At 54.1% G+C, this 16,929-nt stretch overlaps 2 protein-coding genes and 1 long non-coding RNA gene across 7 annotated transcripts; 2 read left to right on the top strand and 1 right to left on the bottom strand.

Moving 5' to 3' along the window:
- Positions 1-647: 647 nt before the first annotated feature.
- On the bottom strand, positions 648-1,593 carry LOC138923886 (uncharacterized). The gene is made up of 2 exons (XR_011438120.1): positions 1,456-1,593; positions 648-806 (listed from the first exon to the last, which is right to left on the bottom strand). It is a non-coding gene; the product is annotated as an uncharacterized lncRNA (long non-coding RNA).
- Positions 1,594-1,825: 232 nt separating this feature from the next.
- Positions 1,826-4,826, top strand: TMED4 (transmembrane p24 trafficking protein 4). Of its 2 annotated transcripts, XM_070265561.1 has the most exons (6): positions 1,933-2,164; positions 2,340-2,440; positions 2,603-2,728; positions 2,987-3,133; positions 3,774-3,961; positions 4,449-4,826. In XM_070265561.1, exons 1-5 carry the CDS (start codon positions 2,005-2,007, stop codon positions 3,921-3,923), a joined length of 684 nt encoding a protein of 227 aa, XP_070121662.1. In that variant the 5' UTR covers positions 1,933-2,004; the 3' UTR covers positions 3,924-3,961; positions 4,449-4,826. The 2 variants fall into 2 exon arrangements, with proteins under 2 accessions (XP_005609175.3, XP_070121662.1); XM_005609118.4 differs by having other exon boundaries at positions 1,826-2,164; positions 3,774-4,826.
- Positions 4,827-5,624: 798 nt separating this feature from the next.
- Positions 5,625-15,562, top strand: DDX56 (DEAD-box helicase 56). Of its 4 annotated transcripts, none has more exons than XM_070265558.1 (14): positions 5,625-7,831; positions 8,079-8,240; positions 8,841-9,001; positions 9,146-9,316; positions 9,446-9,536; positions 10,106-10,350; positions 10,676-10,795; positions 11,407-11,520; positions 11,615-11,709; positions 12,798-12,871; positions 12,993-13,082; positions 13,703-13,808; positions 14,813-14,886; positions 15,285-15,562. In XM_070265558.1, the coding sequence occupies exons 2-14, from the start codon at positions 8,211-8,213 to the stop codon at positions 15,360-15,362; spliced, it is 1,449 nt and encodes a 482-aa protein (XP_070121659.1). In that variant the 5' UTR covers positions 5,625-7,831; positions 8,079-8,210; the 3' UTR covers positions 15,363-15,562. The 4 variants fall into 4 exon arrangements, with proteins under 4 accessions (XP_070121659.1, XP_001495871.3, XP_005609174.3 ...); XM_001495821.5 differs by lacking the exon at positions 5,625-7,831 and adding an exon at positions 7,854-7,991; XM_005609117.4 differs by lacking the exons at positions 5,625-7,831; positions 10,676-10,795 and adding an exon at positions 7,854-7,991.
- Positions 15,563-16,929: the final 1,367 nt, after the last annotated feature.

Here is a 16,929-nt window from a genome sequence, read left to right as displayed (position 1 = left end):
GCTCAGAGATAAAAATATACGAGCACAGCAGTAACATGATATCAAAACAGAGGCCGAGGGAGGGCTCCTTGAGAAATCACTAAGAATTCTTGGCATTCGCTAATTACTTCATCCAGGACACCTGTGTATGTTTAACAGATGTAAGCTGTGTATATATTGGAACGCTGGTTATAATAAACTCAGAGTGGCCATCAGCCCTCTCCACATCTATCCTGATGTGTACATTGCATTGCGACACTGACACAATAATTAACTTTCTGGTTTGTTTTTCATTGTCCTCTGTAACACAAAATGGGTGCTGTAACTAGAGGACGTCAACATGCCCCACGACCCAGCTCATTCTGAGTTTTCCTCCTACTTCTCTTTTCCTCAGTTTTCTTAGCCGAGATTTTCAGTCTCATGTTGCAGTTTGTTCAAAGGAAGAAGGGAGGAGAATGATGCAGAGAAGCTTGCCAAGGGAAGGGTGGGCAACAGCAGACAGGTCAAGCCACTTAAACCTGAAGACTGTCCCCACCAGATGTGGACGGAGATCAAACTCTCCACTGACTGCTGAATATGGCAAAGACTGTGCCTTGTCCATTCCACTGGACAAAAGTTGAGCCAAACGCTAATATTTAGAAATCGGAGATTTCATATCAAAACCCAAATTTCCACCTTCGTTTTATTTGTTCATCCAGCTTCTTAAAACGAGTTCTCCAAGAAGAGGCTTTCTGTTCTCACCACAGAACTGCTGCTGCTCAGGGAGGCTTGCTTTGTAAAACTTCATTCTTTAATGCTCAAGGATTTTTGTCTGGTTCAATCCAGTTCTTACAGGATAAACAACAGCATATACGACAGTAAGCACGGTAAGCATGACGTTACACGGTTTCTCTATGTTCAGCAAGGAAGGCAGAGCAAGCACTGGGACCCCACCCACACTTCTCACTGGCCTATCGGAGCCACCAAGCCCAGTTTCGTTCTGCTCAACATCTCTATCCACTGGGACCCAAATCACTGCAGGCCAGCGGAGACCCGGGCCCCCAACTGTGGATGAGCTCCAGTTGTCGTGACTGCGTGTCCCAAACCTTCACCGCGGGGACAGTGAGCGGACTGACGAGTTGACACAAACTGCTAGGGGTTTGGGGTACAAAGGCGAAGACGCTGCCAAGCCCTGGCTTTAAGAGCAAATACTGAAAATGGGACATTGGGGCCGTGTCCCCCACCTCTTCCCCCCGCTGAGCGCACCCAGGTGACTTTAACCGGTCAATACTTCAGTGTGTACCCCTAACAGGGAGGGCCAGAAAATCACACCGCAATACCGTGATTACATGCAACAAAACCGACGACACCTCACTATCAAGACGCCCCGTCCGTGTTGGTCGGTCTGCATCTCCGTCCACGTAAGGCGCCCCCTCCCCCGGTTACGGCCCCCAAAGCCAGCACATGGCCCTCCTGCATCCCCAAAAGGGCGCTCACCCCGGCGCCCGCCTGGCCGGGTCTTGGTGAGGGCCCGTCGGTGCCCCGACTCCATCTCTCCCGGCCGTGCGAGAACCCTGACCCTGGCCGCTCCGCGGATCCGTGTTTCCAGATTTGGGGCGCGGGGCACCGTCAGCCCGCCCCTCAGCGCCGCGGGACCCTCACCCACCGCGCGGGCCAGACTGGAAGCCGGGCGCGAGGGGAATGAGGCGAAGCTACGCAGGGCGAGGGTATCTGTCTGTGCGTGCGTACTCCCCGAGCGCCCGCGCTGCGCCCCCTGAGAGCTGGGCGCAGGCAAGCGCATGCGACCTAGGTGAAAGGCGCCCGCTGGCAAGCGTCGGGCGCGACTACGCATCCGGGAAGCTGGAGGACGACTCCACCAATCTGGGCGTGTGGCGCATGCGCACTCTCCGCTCGGCTGTACTGCGTGGCCAAGAAGACCGACGCAGGGCGGTCGTCACCGCGCACGCGCGCTCTGCGCCAGGCCGTACTGCGTCACCTGGGAGCGAGGCGCCTGCGCGCGCATGCGCGCCGGGCGAAGGGCGTGAGATGGCGGGTGTCGGGGCCCGAGGACGGTTGGTGATGGTTTGGCCGGTGCTGCTGCTGCTCGCGTTGTGCGCGGCGGGCGCCCGGGGCCTCTATTTCCATATCGGCGAGACCGAGAAGCGCTGCTTCATCGAGGAAATCCCCGACGAGACCATGGTCATCGGTCAGGCGGGGCGAGGGTGGACGGGGCCCTGCGTGTCCCCCCGGCGCGGCTGCGGCTCCCCGCTCCTGGCGGCGCCCGGAGGACGCCGGGTCGAGCAGCGCCCCCTGCCCGGCGCTCCGGGAGTGTGGGAGCCGGGCAGAGCTGGCGGGTTGTGACAGCTCTGTCTGCTCCGCAGGGAATTACCGCACCCAGATGTGGGATAAGCAGAAGGAGGTCTTCCTGCCCTCGACCCCCGGCCTGGGCATGCACGTGGAGGTGAAGGACCCTGAAGGCAAGGTAGGGCTACCGCTGGTCGCCCTGCGCTGTGGCATGGGCGCCTTGCAGACTGTATCAGGCATCCTTCACAGAGCCGTTTGGGACGTACAGAGCTCGGGACATGCGCTGCGGTTGGAGAGGTCAGAGTACAGGTGGGGGCTTTCACTGACTGCTCTGTTGCAGGTGGTGCTCTCCCGACAGTACGGCTCAGAGGGACGCTTCACCTTCACTTCCCACACTCCTGGTGAACATCAGATTTGCCTGCACTCCAACTCTACCAGGATGGCTCTCTTCGCTGGTGGCAGGCTGGTAAGAGAATTTTCTCTTTGGCCACAACTGGGACTCTCTCACTTGCTTCCAAAGTTTTGATTTACCACCATCATCATTTGTGACACTTTGTGGCACAGTCACAAGTGAGACAGATGTTGCCCTTTGGCCCAGCACCCAGGGACAAGAGTGGGTTCCATAGCCTGGAACAGACACTCAGAGGCCCCACCACTCTGACACTGTAACTTCAGAGCGTTTCTGACTTTGTTGCTATGGGGTTCCAACCCCGTTTCCTTTTAGCGTGTGCACCTAGACATCCAGGTTGGGGAGCATGCCAACAACTACCCTGAGATCGCTGCCAAGGATAAACTGACAGAGCTGCAGCTCCGAGCCCGCCAGTTGCTTGATCAGGTGGAACAGATCCAGAAAGAACAGGATTACCAAAGGGTAAGGGCATATCACTGTCGTTGGACATGGCAGTTGATCTTTTACCCACCACACCTACTCGAAGTTTCTGCTTGGGGCCTTCTCTGCATGGGAGATCAGTTGTTAGGGGAATAGAATGGAGAGATCAGTGTAGATAGTGGGGTTTGTTTTTTTTATCACTGAGGAAGATTCACCCTGAGCTAACATCTGTTGTCAGTCTTCCTGTTTTTTTGTGTGAGCTGCTGCCACAGCATGGCTGCTGATGAGTGTTGTAGGTCTATGCTCCAGAACTGAACCTAGGCTGCTGAAGTGGAGCATGCCAAATTTAACCACTAGGCCATGGGGGCTGGCCCTAGATAGCCATTTTTAAGCTTTGCAAATTAAAGTGAGGAGAGGAGAGGTCACAATGTAGCATAGCCATTGCCTGCTTATTGACCTTGGAATCTTGCTTGAAATGGTAGGAGCATGATTTCTGGTCTAGCAGATACGCCTGAGGATGGGCAGTATTGACATACTTTCTTGGGGCACTCCCAATGGAATCAGGCAGCATTCCAGAAGGCATTTGGTCTCGCAGTTGAGTAGTCACAAGGGAGGGAGGGGCCTTGCAATAGCCGGGACCATCTCTCCAGCACTTCTAATCCTGGGTTGTTATGCCACACAGTATCGTGAAGAACGCTTCCGTCTGACCAGTGAGAGCACCAACCAGAGAGTCCTGTGGTGGTCCATTGCTCAGACTGTCATCCTCATCCTCACTGGCATCTGGCAGATGCGTCACCTCAAGAGCTTCTTTGAAGCCAAGAAGCTGGTGTAGTGTCCTCTCCGAATGACCCTTCCCTCTCCAACTATTTGGTACTTTCCCCACCCAATAATACCTTATCCACCTGGATTTTGAGGGAAAAAAATGAAAAAAGAATATAAGCCACACTGGTTCCATGGCGGCAAAGCATTCAGATCAGCCACTTGTTAACACTGGTTCTCAAGGACACAAGACATTGGTCCAAACTTTCAAAGATCTGTTTTGAGATGTGGGCGGAGTTGGAACTGACCCAGGACTCAGTCTTCTTTCACCTCCAGGGATTCCCCTCTATCCTGTCACAAAACGAGCAAATGAAAAATCTCTCCGACTCCTTTAACTTCCCCCTCTGTCTGCTTACACAGTAGGCGACTGAAATGCCCCACCCAGGAGGCCCCGCCTCATTGCTCTCCGTATCAGTCCTGGGTTCACTCAGTGGCTTTGTGAATGTAAATAAGGGGCAGGTCTTGGCCCCAGAGAATTGAAATGTTTTTTCTATGTATTAGAACTATTTTTTGATAAATTATATATTTTCCTTCCTAGTTGAAGTGTTCCTGCCTGTGTGTGACTAGATGAAAACATCAGGGCGGTCCCCTCTGCATTCTGTTTAGACACACATTTTTGATAACTACCATGGCAACTCTCAGGATGTCAGCGGTGTGTGGGCCAGATAGCAGACGTCACTGCTGCTCTCAGGGCCTTATCAGAGGGCCAAGCAGAGAATTCTGAGACACCTGTGACTTCCGTGACACAGGACCTCAGAGTCCAAGCAAGGTAGTGGCAGAGCTGGCACGGGCAGGGCACTCTTACCCTCCCTCTCCCCTTTACCTTTATTTAAGCTGTTGTAAATGTTTTCCTCATGGGAACCAGATTTGGTTCTTTATACAGGTTTTTCCAGTGAAATAAAAGGTGTTGTAGTAACTATGTATGAAATGAAATAAGAGGTTGTGGGCAGAGGGGAGGCACAAAGGGAAATGGAGGAAAGGCTCGTGGCCGGGACTCCCTCTGTGGCTGACCTGGAGTGGGTTCCCACGTGTGGCTCCCGAGGCAGGGTTTGGCCTGACAGGAGTCTCCAGGGGTGTGGGAACGGACAGGGTGGTTGCTCACCCATTCATGGAGGTCAGCCAAGCAGACCTGTCAGCAAGGAGTCATGTGAGGAGATTAAGTACCTGTTTCTCAGCCCCCCAGAATCAGAAATTTAAACAGATCTAAGTACACTTCCCTCATGCTTGTCTGCTGTATAAAACTTAATACCATTAATTATCCATACTTGACATTTTCTTTTATGGTTTTATTTATTACATGTTTATTTAAAATACATTATTTATTCTTTATCTGACCTAAAGAACTAAATTCTTCTTGTTTTTCTTTTTATGTCCTATGCTGTCCCATATATGTACCTATTTTTACTTATAAAAATATATGCAATTTAGTTCTATAGGCTTTGTCATTTAATATTTCTGTAAGTAGTTTTTAAATTCTACATATTCCTCATTTCTAATTCTGGATGGCCATGTAACAGTCCAATGAAGTGAAATGCCATAATTTATTCAAAATCTTTAGCTACTTAAAATAGCTTTCAGTTTTCTTCATGTTAGAATTAACACAGGGAAAGTCAGATGCCCTTGGAACTAGTTAACTGTGGGGACCTCTGGCCTGAGGCTCTTGGAGTATGGGACATGTCACAAAGAGGACACGTTTCTGCTCTGGCTGTTATAGAAGTCCAGCAAGCAAAGCACACACTGGAGCCTGGGCTGTATGAGGACAGAAAACTACAGATAAGAGCTGGGGTAACTTCAACAGGTCTGTCCAGCATTAGAAGAAATCGAGTGCATTTTGATTATGCCAATAGGTCAGTATGTCCTGGATTTCTCCTCTTGTGAATTTTTGATAGGAAAGGGGGTGGAGTAAGGACAAATGTGGCAGTGCATTACACTTTTACACTTATGAGGCAGGTGGAATATCGATGGCCAGAGGATGGGCCAACAAGTGGCGGCTCTGGAGAGAAGGATTTCCATACTGGTGTGTGGTTTTCAGAGATAAATTATGGCCTAAGAAAATTTTTTTAGAAAATAGCTTGGCTACATCCAAGGAATTCTGATGATTTCCCCCCCAATACTACCTTGATTCCATTGTGAAATTTTTGCTTTCTTAGACTATGTAACATCCTTACCATACAGCCTTCTACCCCCTTAACACACAAAAAAAGGTGAGCAGGGAGCAGTTCTACTCCTGTCCTGGTGTGGTCCCCAGCTGTCTTTGGTCCCAGCCTCACTTTACCTGAGGTGCATGAACTGCTCTCTGTTCTCACCATAACAACCACCAGAGTCTAACCTATAGTACTCTTGCTGGGCCCATGTCAGAGCAGATGCATAGGGTCATCTGGGAAACGGGTCCACTCCGATTAAGTAGACTTATGTTTGGGGTGATGTAATAGGCAGAATAATGGCCCCCCGAAGATGTCCATGTCCTAATCCCTGGAACCTGTGAATGTGTTACCTAACATGGCAAAGGGGAATTAAGATTGCTGTCCGCTGATTTTAAAGTCAGATTAGCATCCTGGATTATCTTGGTGGGCCCAATGTCATCACAAGTTTCTTTAGAAGTGGAAGAGGGAGGCAAAGGAAGGTCACAGTGATGCCATGTGAGGACTCAATCCACTGTTGCTGGCTTTGAAGATGGAGGAAGGGGGCCACAAGCCAAGCTGGGGAAGGCAAGCAACAAATTATCCTAGAGTTTCCAGAAGGGAACGCAGACCTGCCAACATCTCGATTTTAGCCCAGTGGGACCTGTATCTGACTTCTGACCTAGAGAACCATAATTTTGGTTTTTTTCAGAGTAAGGTTCACCGAGCTAACATCTGTGCCAATCTTCCTCTGTTTTGTATTTGGGTTGCCACCACAGCATGGCTGTGGTTTAGGTCTGTGACTGGGAACCAAACCTGGGCCGCTGAAGCAGAGCATGGTGAACCGTGGGGCAAGCCCAAATTTGTGTTGTTTTAAGCCACCAAGTTTGTGGTACTTCGTGACAGCAGCTATGAGAAACTAATACAGGTGGGGACCAAGCATCCTTTTTAACCAAGCTGTGCAGGTAGCTGATGGGCAGCCAAATTTGGGAACCCCAGACAACCTACCTTCCTCTTTCTCTCATGCTACTCATTCTTCTGATCCTCCTCTTTGTACAATCCAATTGCTGTGGCCTGTCCTTTGTACTGTCTGTGGCCCTGAACCTTACCCCAGCCACTCGGTGGCCTTTACACATGCTGGTACACCCAGTGTCACTTGCTTTCTGTTTTCAAAGCCCCATTCATTCTCCTATGTCCCCATGACTGCTACAGGCATTACAGCCCTGGAACACATCTGCCAGTGCACTTCTGAGCATAGTAGGTAGTAGAGAATTTAGTGCTTAGACACACACCGCAGAGAGATGCCCTAGATGCATCAGGGTAGGAGAAGCCGCGGGACTCCACAATGGGTGGGAAATAACGCCGTAAGCTACCACTGCCGGTATGCCTGCTCTTAGGGAGAATACATACGAGCTCTCTGATCATTCATGTATTTGTTAATGTACGTATAACTACTGGCATAATCCTGTGGGCCACACTGTTGAGACAAGCACTAACTAAAGTAAAGCCATTAGCACACAACTACGTGGACCAACTTGCGGGTTGTCTGACTCGTGGAGGTGGGCAGAGGCAGGCACGGAGGGGACTTGTGGGTAGGGCCCCTACCACAGGTGACCGTGACCCAGCAAGGCGTTAGGAAGCACGTCAGGGCACAGGAGAGGACCCGTGGGGCTCCTAGACGACCTCCAACTCCCGGCCATCCGCCACCTCTCCCGTGAAACCCCCGGGTCCCGCTCGGCGTTGCCGCCTCAGAACCCCGCCCGCCGGAGCACCGGAAGCCTGCGCCCAGCACTTCCGGGAGGTGAGGGTTCCTCCGAAGCTGATTGGTAGTTGCTTTGACCCGCCCACTCGTGGCGTGGTCTCCCTGCCGCGTGTGCGCGCTGTCATTCCAAACCGGCAGCATGGCGGAGCCAGAAGCGTTGGGCTTCGAACACATGGGCCTCGATCCCCGGCTCCTGCAGGTAGCACGCGGGCTGAGGAGTCGGGCCGACGTGGCGGGCGGCCGCGGCAGGGCACCCCGCCACCTTAACCCCTCTCGTCTCTCTTAGGCCGTCACCGACTTGGGCTGGTCACGCCCCACGCTGATCCAGGAGAAGGCTATCCCGTTGGCCCTGGAGGGGAAGGACCTCCTGGCTCGGGCCCGTACAGGCTCGGGGAAGACGGCTGCCTATGCCATCCCCATGCTGCAGCTGCTGCTCCACAGGAAGGCGGTAGGTGGCAGGAGGGGCCCCAAAAGCCGGCAACTGAGATGCAGGCGTCTGATTGCCCGCTTTGCCCTCCTGGAACTCCGTGTCGTCCTCCTTTTCCCTCCCTAGTCTTTCCCAAGAACCAGGCTTTCTTTTGGCCTCTTATCCATGAAGGCTGGCCTGAGAGAACCTGGTGCTGTTGTGGCAGACACTTTGGGCTGGAACTCAGGTTACCTGGCTTGTAGTGCAATTTCTGCTACCACCGTTGTTTGTGTATTCTGGAGTAAATCACCTTCTTTTTCCTACTCTAAAAAGTGGGCACATCTCCTCCATCTACTTATGGAATTACTGTGAAACTCCAGTGCCCTAACTGGCGCATTTTAAGTAACTTCGTAACCATCGAGTAAGTTATTTTTTGTGAGAGTCAATGCCTGGGGAAAGAGTCATCCTTTCTACCTTCTAAGGTGGGTAAAAGTAGGTGGAGAGTTGATCAGAACACAACTAAATTGTTGTGTTGCAGTCACAACAGTTGGTATAGATTGCATGGAAGAGGTAGAGAAAAGCATCGGGTGGCCACGATGACACAAGCTGGCAGGCTGAAGCCTTTAATTCGTGCTTTTGCAGACAGGTCCTGCAGTAGAGCAGGCTGTGAGAGGCCTTGTTCTTGTGCCCACCAAGGAACTGGCCCGGCAGGCCCAGTCCATGATTCAGCAACTGGCTGCCTACTGTGCTCGAGACATCCGGGTGGCCAATGTCTCGGCTGCTGAAGACTCAGCCTCTCAGAGGTGGGTGACAACAACAGGACTGCGGGAGAATAAAGCTGCACAAAGATGTGGGGTTGGGTTGTGTGCAGCAAGAAAGAGGGCTGGTCCAGGGTGAGGTCCCAACTGCTACCTTCTCCCCAATCCTGAGGTGTTGCCCACTTGCAGAGCTGTGCTGATGGAGAAGCCTGATGTGGTGGTGGGGACCCCATCTCGCATATTAAACCACTTGCAGCAAGACAGCTTAAAACTGCGAGACTCCCTGGAGCTGCTGGTGGTGGATGAGGCTGATCTTCTTTTCTCCTTTGGCTTTGAGGAAGAACTCAAGAGTCTTCTCTGGTAAGGAAGAGGTGTGTGGCTGGAGGGTATGAGTGGAGACTAGAGCCTGGAATGAGGTGGCCAGAAGTTCAGCTGCCACAATTAGAGGCCCTTAGAGCTGGAGTCTCATGGGGCTCTGTTTCATTTTAGTCACTTGCCCCGGATTTACCAGGCTTTTCTGATGTCGGCTACTTTTAACGAGGATGTACAAGCACTCAAGGAGTTGGTACTACATAACCCGGTAAGGACCCCATGGAAGTGTCTGGAGCTGCTGACATGTGCTACTCAAAGGAGCCCTCTGGTGTTTCGGGTGGAACAAGTGTTAATGGTTTAGCTTTCCTGGTTCTCAGGCACTAGAATCTGGTAGTTGTCAACCTTCCTATCCCCCAATCTAAAGTCACTACATTGTTCCAGATGTCCCCTGGGGGCTTCAAACTGGGGGCTTCAAACAGGCCTAAAGGCCTGAGCAGGGACCCCCAAGGGGCAGAAGGCTGCTATGAACAGCAGGGCCAAAATTCTAAGGCCGGAGTTCTCACCTTATGTGAAGTTTACTCTTCAGAAAGGTTGCTGCTGTAGGGCTTTCATCCTCGGTATCGTGTTCCTCTTTGTTTTTGCCCCAAGTGCTTTTTGTGTAGTTTTATGTCCTCTGTACCCCACAGCAGTTAGGGTGCTTTGAGTCCTTACATCACACAGTTGAGGGGCCCCCGGTGTGCTGCACTAACATGTTTGTGCTGTGGCTGTTGAGCCAGCGGCTGGCAGCAGCACTTCTGTCTTCTCTTCTTTCCTGACCACAGGCCTGTCATCCCCTAGGTTACCCTCAAATTACAGGAGTCTCAGCTGCCAGGGCCAGAGCAGCTACAGCAGTTTCAGGTGGTCTGTGAGACTGAGGAAGATAAATTTCTGTTGCTGTATGCCCTGCTCAAGCTGTCATTGATTCGGGGCAAGTCTCTGCTGTTTGTCAACACTCTAGAGCGGAGTTACCGGCTGCGCCTGTTCCTGGAGCAGTTCAGCATCCCCACCTGCGTGCTCAATGGAGAGCTCCCACTGCGCTCCAGGTGTGCCACGTCCGATGTCTTGGTTGATCCGTTGAAGTTGGGGATTGGAAAGGGGAGACTCAGTGATGTTCCTGTTCCTTAGGCGCTTGGTAAAGGCAAGGCTCTGGGCTGGCCTGTCAGTTACTGACTTTATTTCTTAGCAATTTCGAGCTACATGCTGTTATTCCATCTTCAGCTAAGGCACTTGCAGCACAAAGATTAAATAGGGGAAGAGTTTAAGAAGAGGAAAGAGTCAGAAAGGAGATGGTTACAGTGGTGCTAGGGGTGGGAGAGGGGCCTCCAGCTTGCTCTTGGGGCTGACCCTCCCTCTGCTCTTGGACCACAGATGCCACATCATCTCACAGTTCAACCAAGGCTTCTACGACTGTGTCATAGCAACTGATGCCGAAGTCCTGGGGGCCCCAGTCAAGGGCAAGCGTCAGGGCAAAGGGCCCAAGGGAGACAGGTGATCCTCGTTTCTCTCCTTTTCCCCGCCCTTCCCAGGGAGACCTGTTTTTCAGCCTTTCAGAAGACTTTGAAACCAGAGTGCAGAGTGGAGCAGGAGCCAGACATTCCAGGCCTGGCTGCTAGCGTAGCCCACGGAGCCCTTGCTCAGCTGCCTGGGTCTGGAGAAGGGGAGTGAAGCGCAGGCCTGTGTGTACTCCTTGGGCAGGATCGAGGGCAAGGTCGCCTGAGTTGTTGCCACACCGTCCTGTGAGGGGAGATGGCCCAGCTTGCACTGGGTGTGCGGCTGTTACTTGCGGGGAATATATTTCTGACGGGGAGAGGGGAGTCCCCAGTTTGTCTTCTTATGGGTTGGCTGGCTAGAGGTGGTTCTTGGATTGCCCTCTGGGCCAGTGAGTTCCGCTGTTCCCGAAGACCTGAGGTCAGGGCAAGAGTTTGGCCGCCCTGCTACCCTCGTTCCTGGAACAGTTGTCTCAATAGAGTCTTATGTGTATTAGGGTCCTGGGGTTCCCTACAGGGCTTTGCTTAGAGGTATTGCTGATTGAATTTGCTTGAGAAGACCTGCCCGGAGAAGAGGAGGGGTCAGACTGATGTTAGGACATTTCCCTGCAGGGCCTCTGATCCAGAAGCAGGTGTGGCCCGGGGCATAGACTTCCACCACGTGTGCGCTGTGCTCAACTTTGATCTACCCCCAACCCCTGAGGCTTACATCCATCGAGCTGGCAGGTGGGAGAGCTGGGGCGAGGTGGGCTGGGTACCTGGGCAGTGGGCACGTTGCAGGACTCGGGCTGGAGACACAGTCTGGGCCATATGTTTACAGGACAGCGCGCGCCAACAACCCAGGCATTGTATTGACCTTCGTGCTGCCCACAGAGCAGTCCCACCTGGGCAAGATCGAGGAGCTTCTCGGCGGAGGTAAGAACACTGTTCCCCTTGGCCTGTGCCAGGGCCAGGCTTCTCCCGAGATGCCTTAGACCCAGTGATGGTGATGGCAGCAGGGACACTGGTGTGAGCAGCAGCCACTCTCATGCCTGGCACAGCTGTGTACCATGTCCCACATTCCATCCTTGTCCTGCCCTGGGTGGCGGGTACTGTCCCCCTTTGCAGATGAGTCAGCTGACGTCTAGAGCCATCAGGTAGTCCAAAGTCATGTTTACTGTCTACCTTAAAGGGCAGAAGGGCCGAGGGAGGGGAGGAAGATAGTTCTGGGAGATGGGGAAGTGGCTGGTGGTATCTCAGGAGACGACCCTGGGAGAGGGAGCTGCTTGGGGCTCTTCACTGACTCAAGTTGTGTCAAGCCCCAGCCCTGGATTGTGCAGACAGCGAGGTTGTGCTGCACTTGGGGCAGCCAGTTCCAGGCAGCAAGAAGCGGACGGTGGAGGAGGAGTGGGCAGGGCTACCCACCACCCAGGAGGTTATGGGTAGGGGTGCAGACAGGGCTCCTGTGGGGCCTCACTCAACGCCTGAGGCAGGGGGCCAGGGAAGGATACATTTCACTGAGATGGTGTCAAGCCTCTGGGCTCGTGGGGAAGGTGACTCGGGTACCGCTTGGTGGGGAAGCCAGAGGTGACACTGGGCCTTGCCTTTGTGCCAGGTTCCCTCATCTGGAATGGGTGATGCTGGTTTGTCATGAATGCTGGGTAGTCCTGTCTGCTGCTACGACAGCTTAGAAGGGTGCCTGACCATGAGGTGCCACTGGTCCTTACTGCCTTGGGCTGCCATGGTGTCCTTGTAGCCAGAGCAGCCTTGAGGGGGAGGGAGGTGGTTGGGTGACTAGGTCCTGAGGCTGAGGCATGTGTTGGGCACCAGGACTGGGGACGACAGGCTGCCCTGGCCACGGCATCATGGAGCACCTTTCGTGAGCTGTCGTGAAACCCGGGAAGGTGTGGACTGGGTCCCTGACTGCCTCACCCCAGGGAGTATGGGAGGCTCGGAGTGCGAGGCCCCCAGTAGACCCTGTGCTGAGCCATTTCAGGGGGCCCTCACTGCTGCCTTCTCCACAGAAAGCACAGCCCCTGTCCTGCTTCCCTACCAGTTCCGCATGGAGGAGATTGAGGGCTTCCGCTACCGCTGCAGGGTGAGTGGGACAGGGTGGGGAGCGGAGTAGTTGGGCCGGGGATCCGACCCTTGCTGCTGAGTGGCCGGGTATGGCGGAGGATTCGTGCAGCTGCACTGTGCTGACCTTTGGTCTCCCCCAGGACGCCATGCGCTCAGTGACTAAACAGTCCATTCGAGAGGCGAGATTGAAGGAGATCAAGGAGGAGCTTCTGCACTCAGAGAAGCTCAAGGTGAGAGGGGTCAGGGGGGAGGAAGGAAGGGGCAGAGGCGTGGAACTTTTGGAGATTGCCCTTGGAGACTGGCCGAGCTCTGAGTGGTGAGGGGCAGCAAATGGCAGAGAGCTGTGCTTTCGTCAGGTTGATGGGAGGAAATAGGCCAGGAGCAGGTGAGGCAGCCCACGGCTCTCCTGGAGGTCAGTCATGGTAGACAGTTGCCATGTTCATCAGAACAATGACTTCTGGAGTTTCTGCTCTTGACAGAGTTGTGAATGTGCGCGATCACACATGTGCCTGTGTTTGTCACAGCATTGTTAGGATTTCAAAGGGGAACCGCTTGAGTGTCACATAGGGACGCACTCAACAAACAGGTGCAGCATTACCCAGACAGGAAAGGTCAAGGTGGCAGTCTGTGTGACACTGCGGAGCGATGTCTAGCATGGCACCCAGGGAGAGGGGTGCGGTGTGCTATGTTTTCACAGAAGAGGGCTGTGAATGTGGACGCAGAGCGCCTGAGGGGAAACGAGAAGCCAGACAGTCCAAAATTCTGAAACACAGATTAGCCGCTCAAAACCCCGCTGTGAACTGGCACCAGGAAGACTAACCCCACAGTGCTTGCTTCTCTCCCCCGTCAGACATACTTTGAAGACAACCCCAGGGACCTCCAGCTGCTGCGGCATGACCTGCCCTTGCACCCCGCCGTCGTGAAGCCTCACCTGGGCCACGTCCCCGACTACCTGGGTGAGCAGAGCCTGGGGGGAGCCCTGGGGCAGGAATGGCATCCTTCCTGGTCTGTGTGCTGGGCTGACACAGGACCGTGGAGACTGGCCAGCAAACACGTCGCAGACACAAATGTGCAGACAATCACTCGCTTGAACGCACCTGCACAATTCCCCCAGTAGCTGTTTCTCTCTTTGTTGGGGAGTCGAGGAACCTGAGTCAGTCCAGAGGCCCTGTGCCTGATGCAGTGGCAGACCCGGCGCTTAAGGCCAGCGGTCTTGCTCCACAGCCTGGCGCATTGAAAGAATGAGCCCATAACTGGCCACTTAGCTACCTGTGTATGGAAGGGAGTTACCGGGTGTGATAGAGGGTTGTGGGCTCAAGGCAGTGGTGCTTGTGCTGGAGAAGACTCGGAACTCGTAACCTGGCGAAGCTGGGCTGGGTGGCTGGAGTCTCTAGAGTAGTCGGCACGGGAAGAGAGAGGACCTGCCTGAGCCTTGTGTCAGCGGGATGCCCAGCTTGCAGTCGGGAGGTCAGGGATGGACCCTGTGAGTAGTTTCTGTGGCGCAGACAAGGCCAAAGCCCGACCAGCTGGTTCCTTCATGCAGCCGTTACACCTGGGCTGCATCTTGTATGTGATATCTTTGGTTATGAGCATGTGTGACTTTTATGCTGAAAATGCTTGCAATGGATTAAGGGAGAAGAATGGTGAGGGCAGGTTCCCCAAGGACAGTGAGCTAGAGGGGACACCGGCTGGGGTCCTGGTCCAAGGAACGAGGAGGGAGAGAGAGAGGAGGGGTGGGACGAGACTCCATCTTCTTTCACAGAGGAGCAAGGTCATTTGCCAAGAGCGTGTGTCTGGGAGGCTGAGGGGCCAGGGTGGGGCGGCCAGGTACTTGGGGGCTTGTTGGGACCCGGGTGGCCTGGTCAGATTGGACTTGATACTGTGCCAAGGGCTGAGAGGGGGTGGGATCAGGGCACAACGGGACGAGGTGGCAGCTGCTGAGGCCACATCTCTCTTCCAGTTCCTTCTGCTCTTCGTGGCCTTGTCCACCCTCGCAAGAAACGAAAGAAGCCGTCCTCCTCTAAGAAGGCCAAGGTATGTTCTCTGGGGCCTTGGCGACAGCTGCAGGGCTCATCTTTTACCTCGTTTCATTGTCACCAAGGTGCACATGCCCTGCCCTTGAGAGGGAGGAGAGAGGCCCCAAGAACTGGCTCCAGACTCCTGCCTGCCAGGTCAAAGTCATGGGGGCCTGGACTCTCCTTCAGCAGCCCACAAGCAACTTTAAGTGCAAAGGAAGATTTGCTGTTCTGTCCCCACTTCCCTCCCTGTCCTCAGGCTGCAGTGGGGGGCTGCCCTCTGTGGTGACCACAGCAGTTTCTGTTCTTGGCTTGTGGCCTACAGGGCTGTGCCAAGTGGCAACTCCACCCACTTCTCTTTGTCTGTCTTAGTCTGGGCAGCTAACCTTCAGCTAACCTGCAACTTTGCCCCTGTAGAAGGCGAAAACCCAGAACCCACTGCGCAGCTTCAAGCACAGAAGAGAGAAACGCAGACCCACAGCGATGCCCTCCTGAGGTCTTCCAGGCAGCCTCTGCCGTCTTCCCGGGCCTCACAGGGCTGAGCACGGAGCATGCCCTTCCCAGCCTGGACATAGTTGGATTCCTGCCCTGGATGGACTAGACTCCAGGGCAGTCAGAACTGAGGCCATGCAGCTCTGTGGCACTGCCAGCCTGGCGTTTTACTCTTCACAACAGAATAAAGATTCTAGCTGCCACGGTTTGTGCCTCCTGAGTGTAGGAAGGGACCATCCTGGAAACCTTGGGAATCAGAAACCGCTTCCAGCAGGTGGGGCCTGGCTTTCTGCTGCTGTGAGTGGAGCCTCCTTGGCCAGCAGAGGTCAGCCATGCAGCGCTGCAGCCTAGGGGCCTTTGGGTCCTGGGAGACAGCTGCCCTTGTCCAGGTCTCTGGCCTGGCCCACCGTCGCTCCTGTGGCCTTCCTTTCTGGGATCAGGCTAACCAGCCTCCGTCCCCTGAAGCTCAGAAACGACGTCCCGCCACAGGGAAGACAGTCCTTCCTGACTACATCTGGGCCCATTGTAAATTCAGCCTCCCACCTCCTCGGGCAACCGTCTCCTGAGCTCTCTGAGCTGCTCTGATCCTTCAGCACACCTTGAGTATTTTAAATGCACCAGTGGTGGTGTGACGCGCACATGCCCACTGTTCCTTTGCTCTCCGCTCAGCCGCAAGGCCCCGGCAGCAGACCTCCTCAGCCTGCAGGCTGGGCCTCCCAGCTTTTCCTGCTGTCTGGAGGAGAGGGGACTGCTGACTGTGCCCTTGATGGGCCCACTGGCCTGCTTATCAGCTTCACCATCGCCTGCTTTTCAGGCCTCCCCAGGCCAGGCTGGTGAGGAGAAGACCTAGGGTAGGGGAGGGAGACTGGGAGAAAGAAAGAAAATCAGAAGAGCTTGAGTATTTCTTTCACAAAGAAAACCAAGCTGTGGTGTCAGCACAGGTTGGTCTACACGGCCGGGAGGAGGGGGCCTCTGGTTGCTGTCAGGGTGTGGTAGGGCCTTGGGTTGGGGTGTCCGCATTTCCTGCTCTGGTTCTGAGGATTCCCCATGAGCCAGGCTGTGTGATGGGGGCAGCGTTGGTGCTCAGGTGGGATTATCAGCAAATGTTGTGACATACCAGCCAGGGCAATGCAGCCAGAATTCCTGCAGTCCACCATGGCCCAGGGGCGTTAAGGAGAAGCAGTTAATGGAGCTGAACAAAGACAGCAACTTCACGAGCATCTGCTGGCTGCTGGAACAGCACCCGAGCTTCACGTGTGTCACTCTGTTGTGGAAGGAGATGGGCTGCTGGGCTTCAGTCATGTTGGACCATCCCGCCTGCTTCATGAGAAGCCCTGGATGTTTAGGAAGCCCCCTGCTCTAAAATGGTGTACCAGCCTTGGCCTGGAACAGTTCTTGTCTGTCTGATACTGCCACCTGCAGGTGCCCCCTGCCAATGAGCTTATAACACAGAACCAGCCCGGATGCAGGAGAGTGGACAATTTGTGTTTCCCCACTGATGTTCTCAAAGGAGTGTGGTCTGGGCTGCATCCCCATCTGGGGACAAAGAAGGGGGCCAGGTGGAGGCCTG

The sequence above is a fragment of the Equus caballus genome, chromosome 4 (genome assembly GCF_041296265.1).
Source record: "Equus caballus isolate H_3958 breed thoroughbred chromosome 4, TB-T2T, whole genome shotgun sequence".
Taxonomy (NCBI): Eukaryota; Metazoa; Chordata; class Mammalia; order Perissodactyla; family Equidae; genus Equus; species Equus caballus.
This window is presented reverse-complemented; position numbering and strand designations above follow the sequence as displayed.

Bases quoted from the DNA above. Each gene is read 5' to 3' on its own strand.
- TMED4 (XM_005609118.4), top strand. From the start codon at position 1,855: ATGCGCACTCTCCGCTCGGCTGTACTGCGTGGCCAAGAAGACCGACGC. The intron at 2,441-2,602 runs GTAGGGCTACCG...GCTCTGTTGCAG, and splicing joins TGAAGGACCCTGAAGGCAAG to GTGGTGCTCTCCCGACAGTA. The intron at 2,729-2,986 runs GTAAGAGAATTT...GTTTCCTTTTAG, and splicing joins TCTTCGCTGGTGGCAGGCTG to CGTGTGCACCTAGACATCCA.
- DDX56 (XM_001495821.5), top strand. From the start codon at position 7,932: ATGGCGGAGCCAGAAGCGTTGGGCTTCGAACACATGGGCCTCGATCCC. The intron at 7,992-8,078 runs GTAGCACGCGGG...CGTCTCTCTTAG, and splicing joins TCGATCCCCGGCTCCTGCAG to GCCGTCACCGACTTGGGCTG. The intron at 12,872-12,992 runs GTGAGTGGGACA...GGTCTCCCCCAG, and splicing joins GCTTCCGCTACCGCTGCAGG to GACGCCATGCGCTCAGTGAC.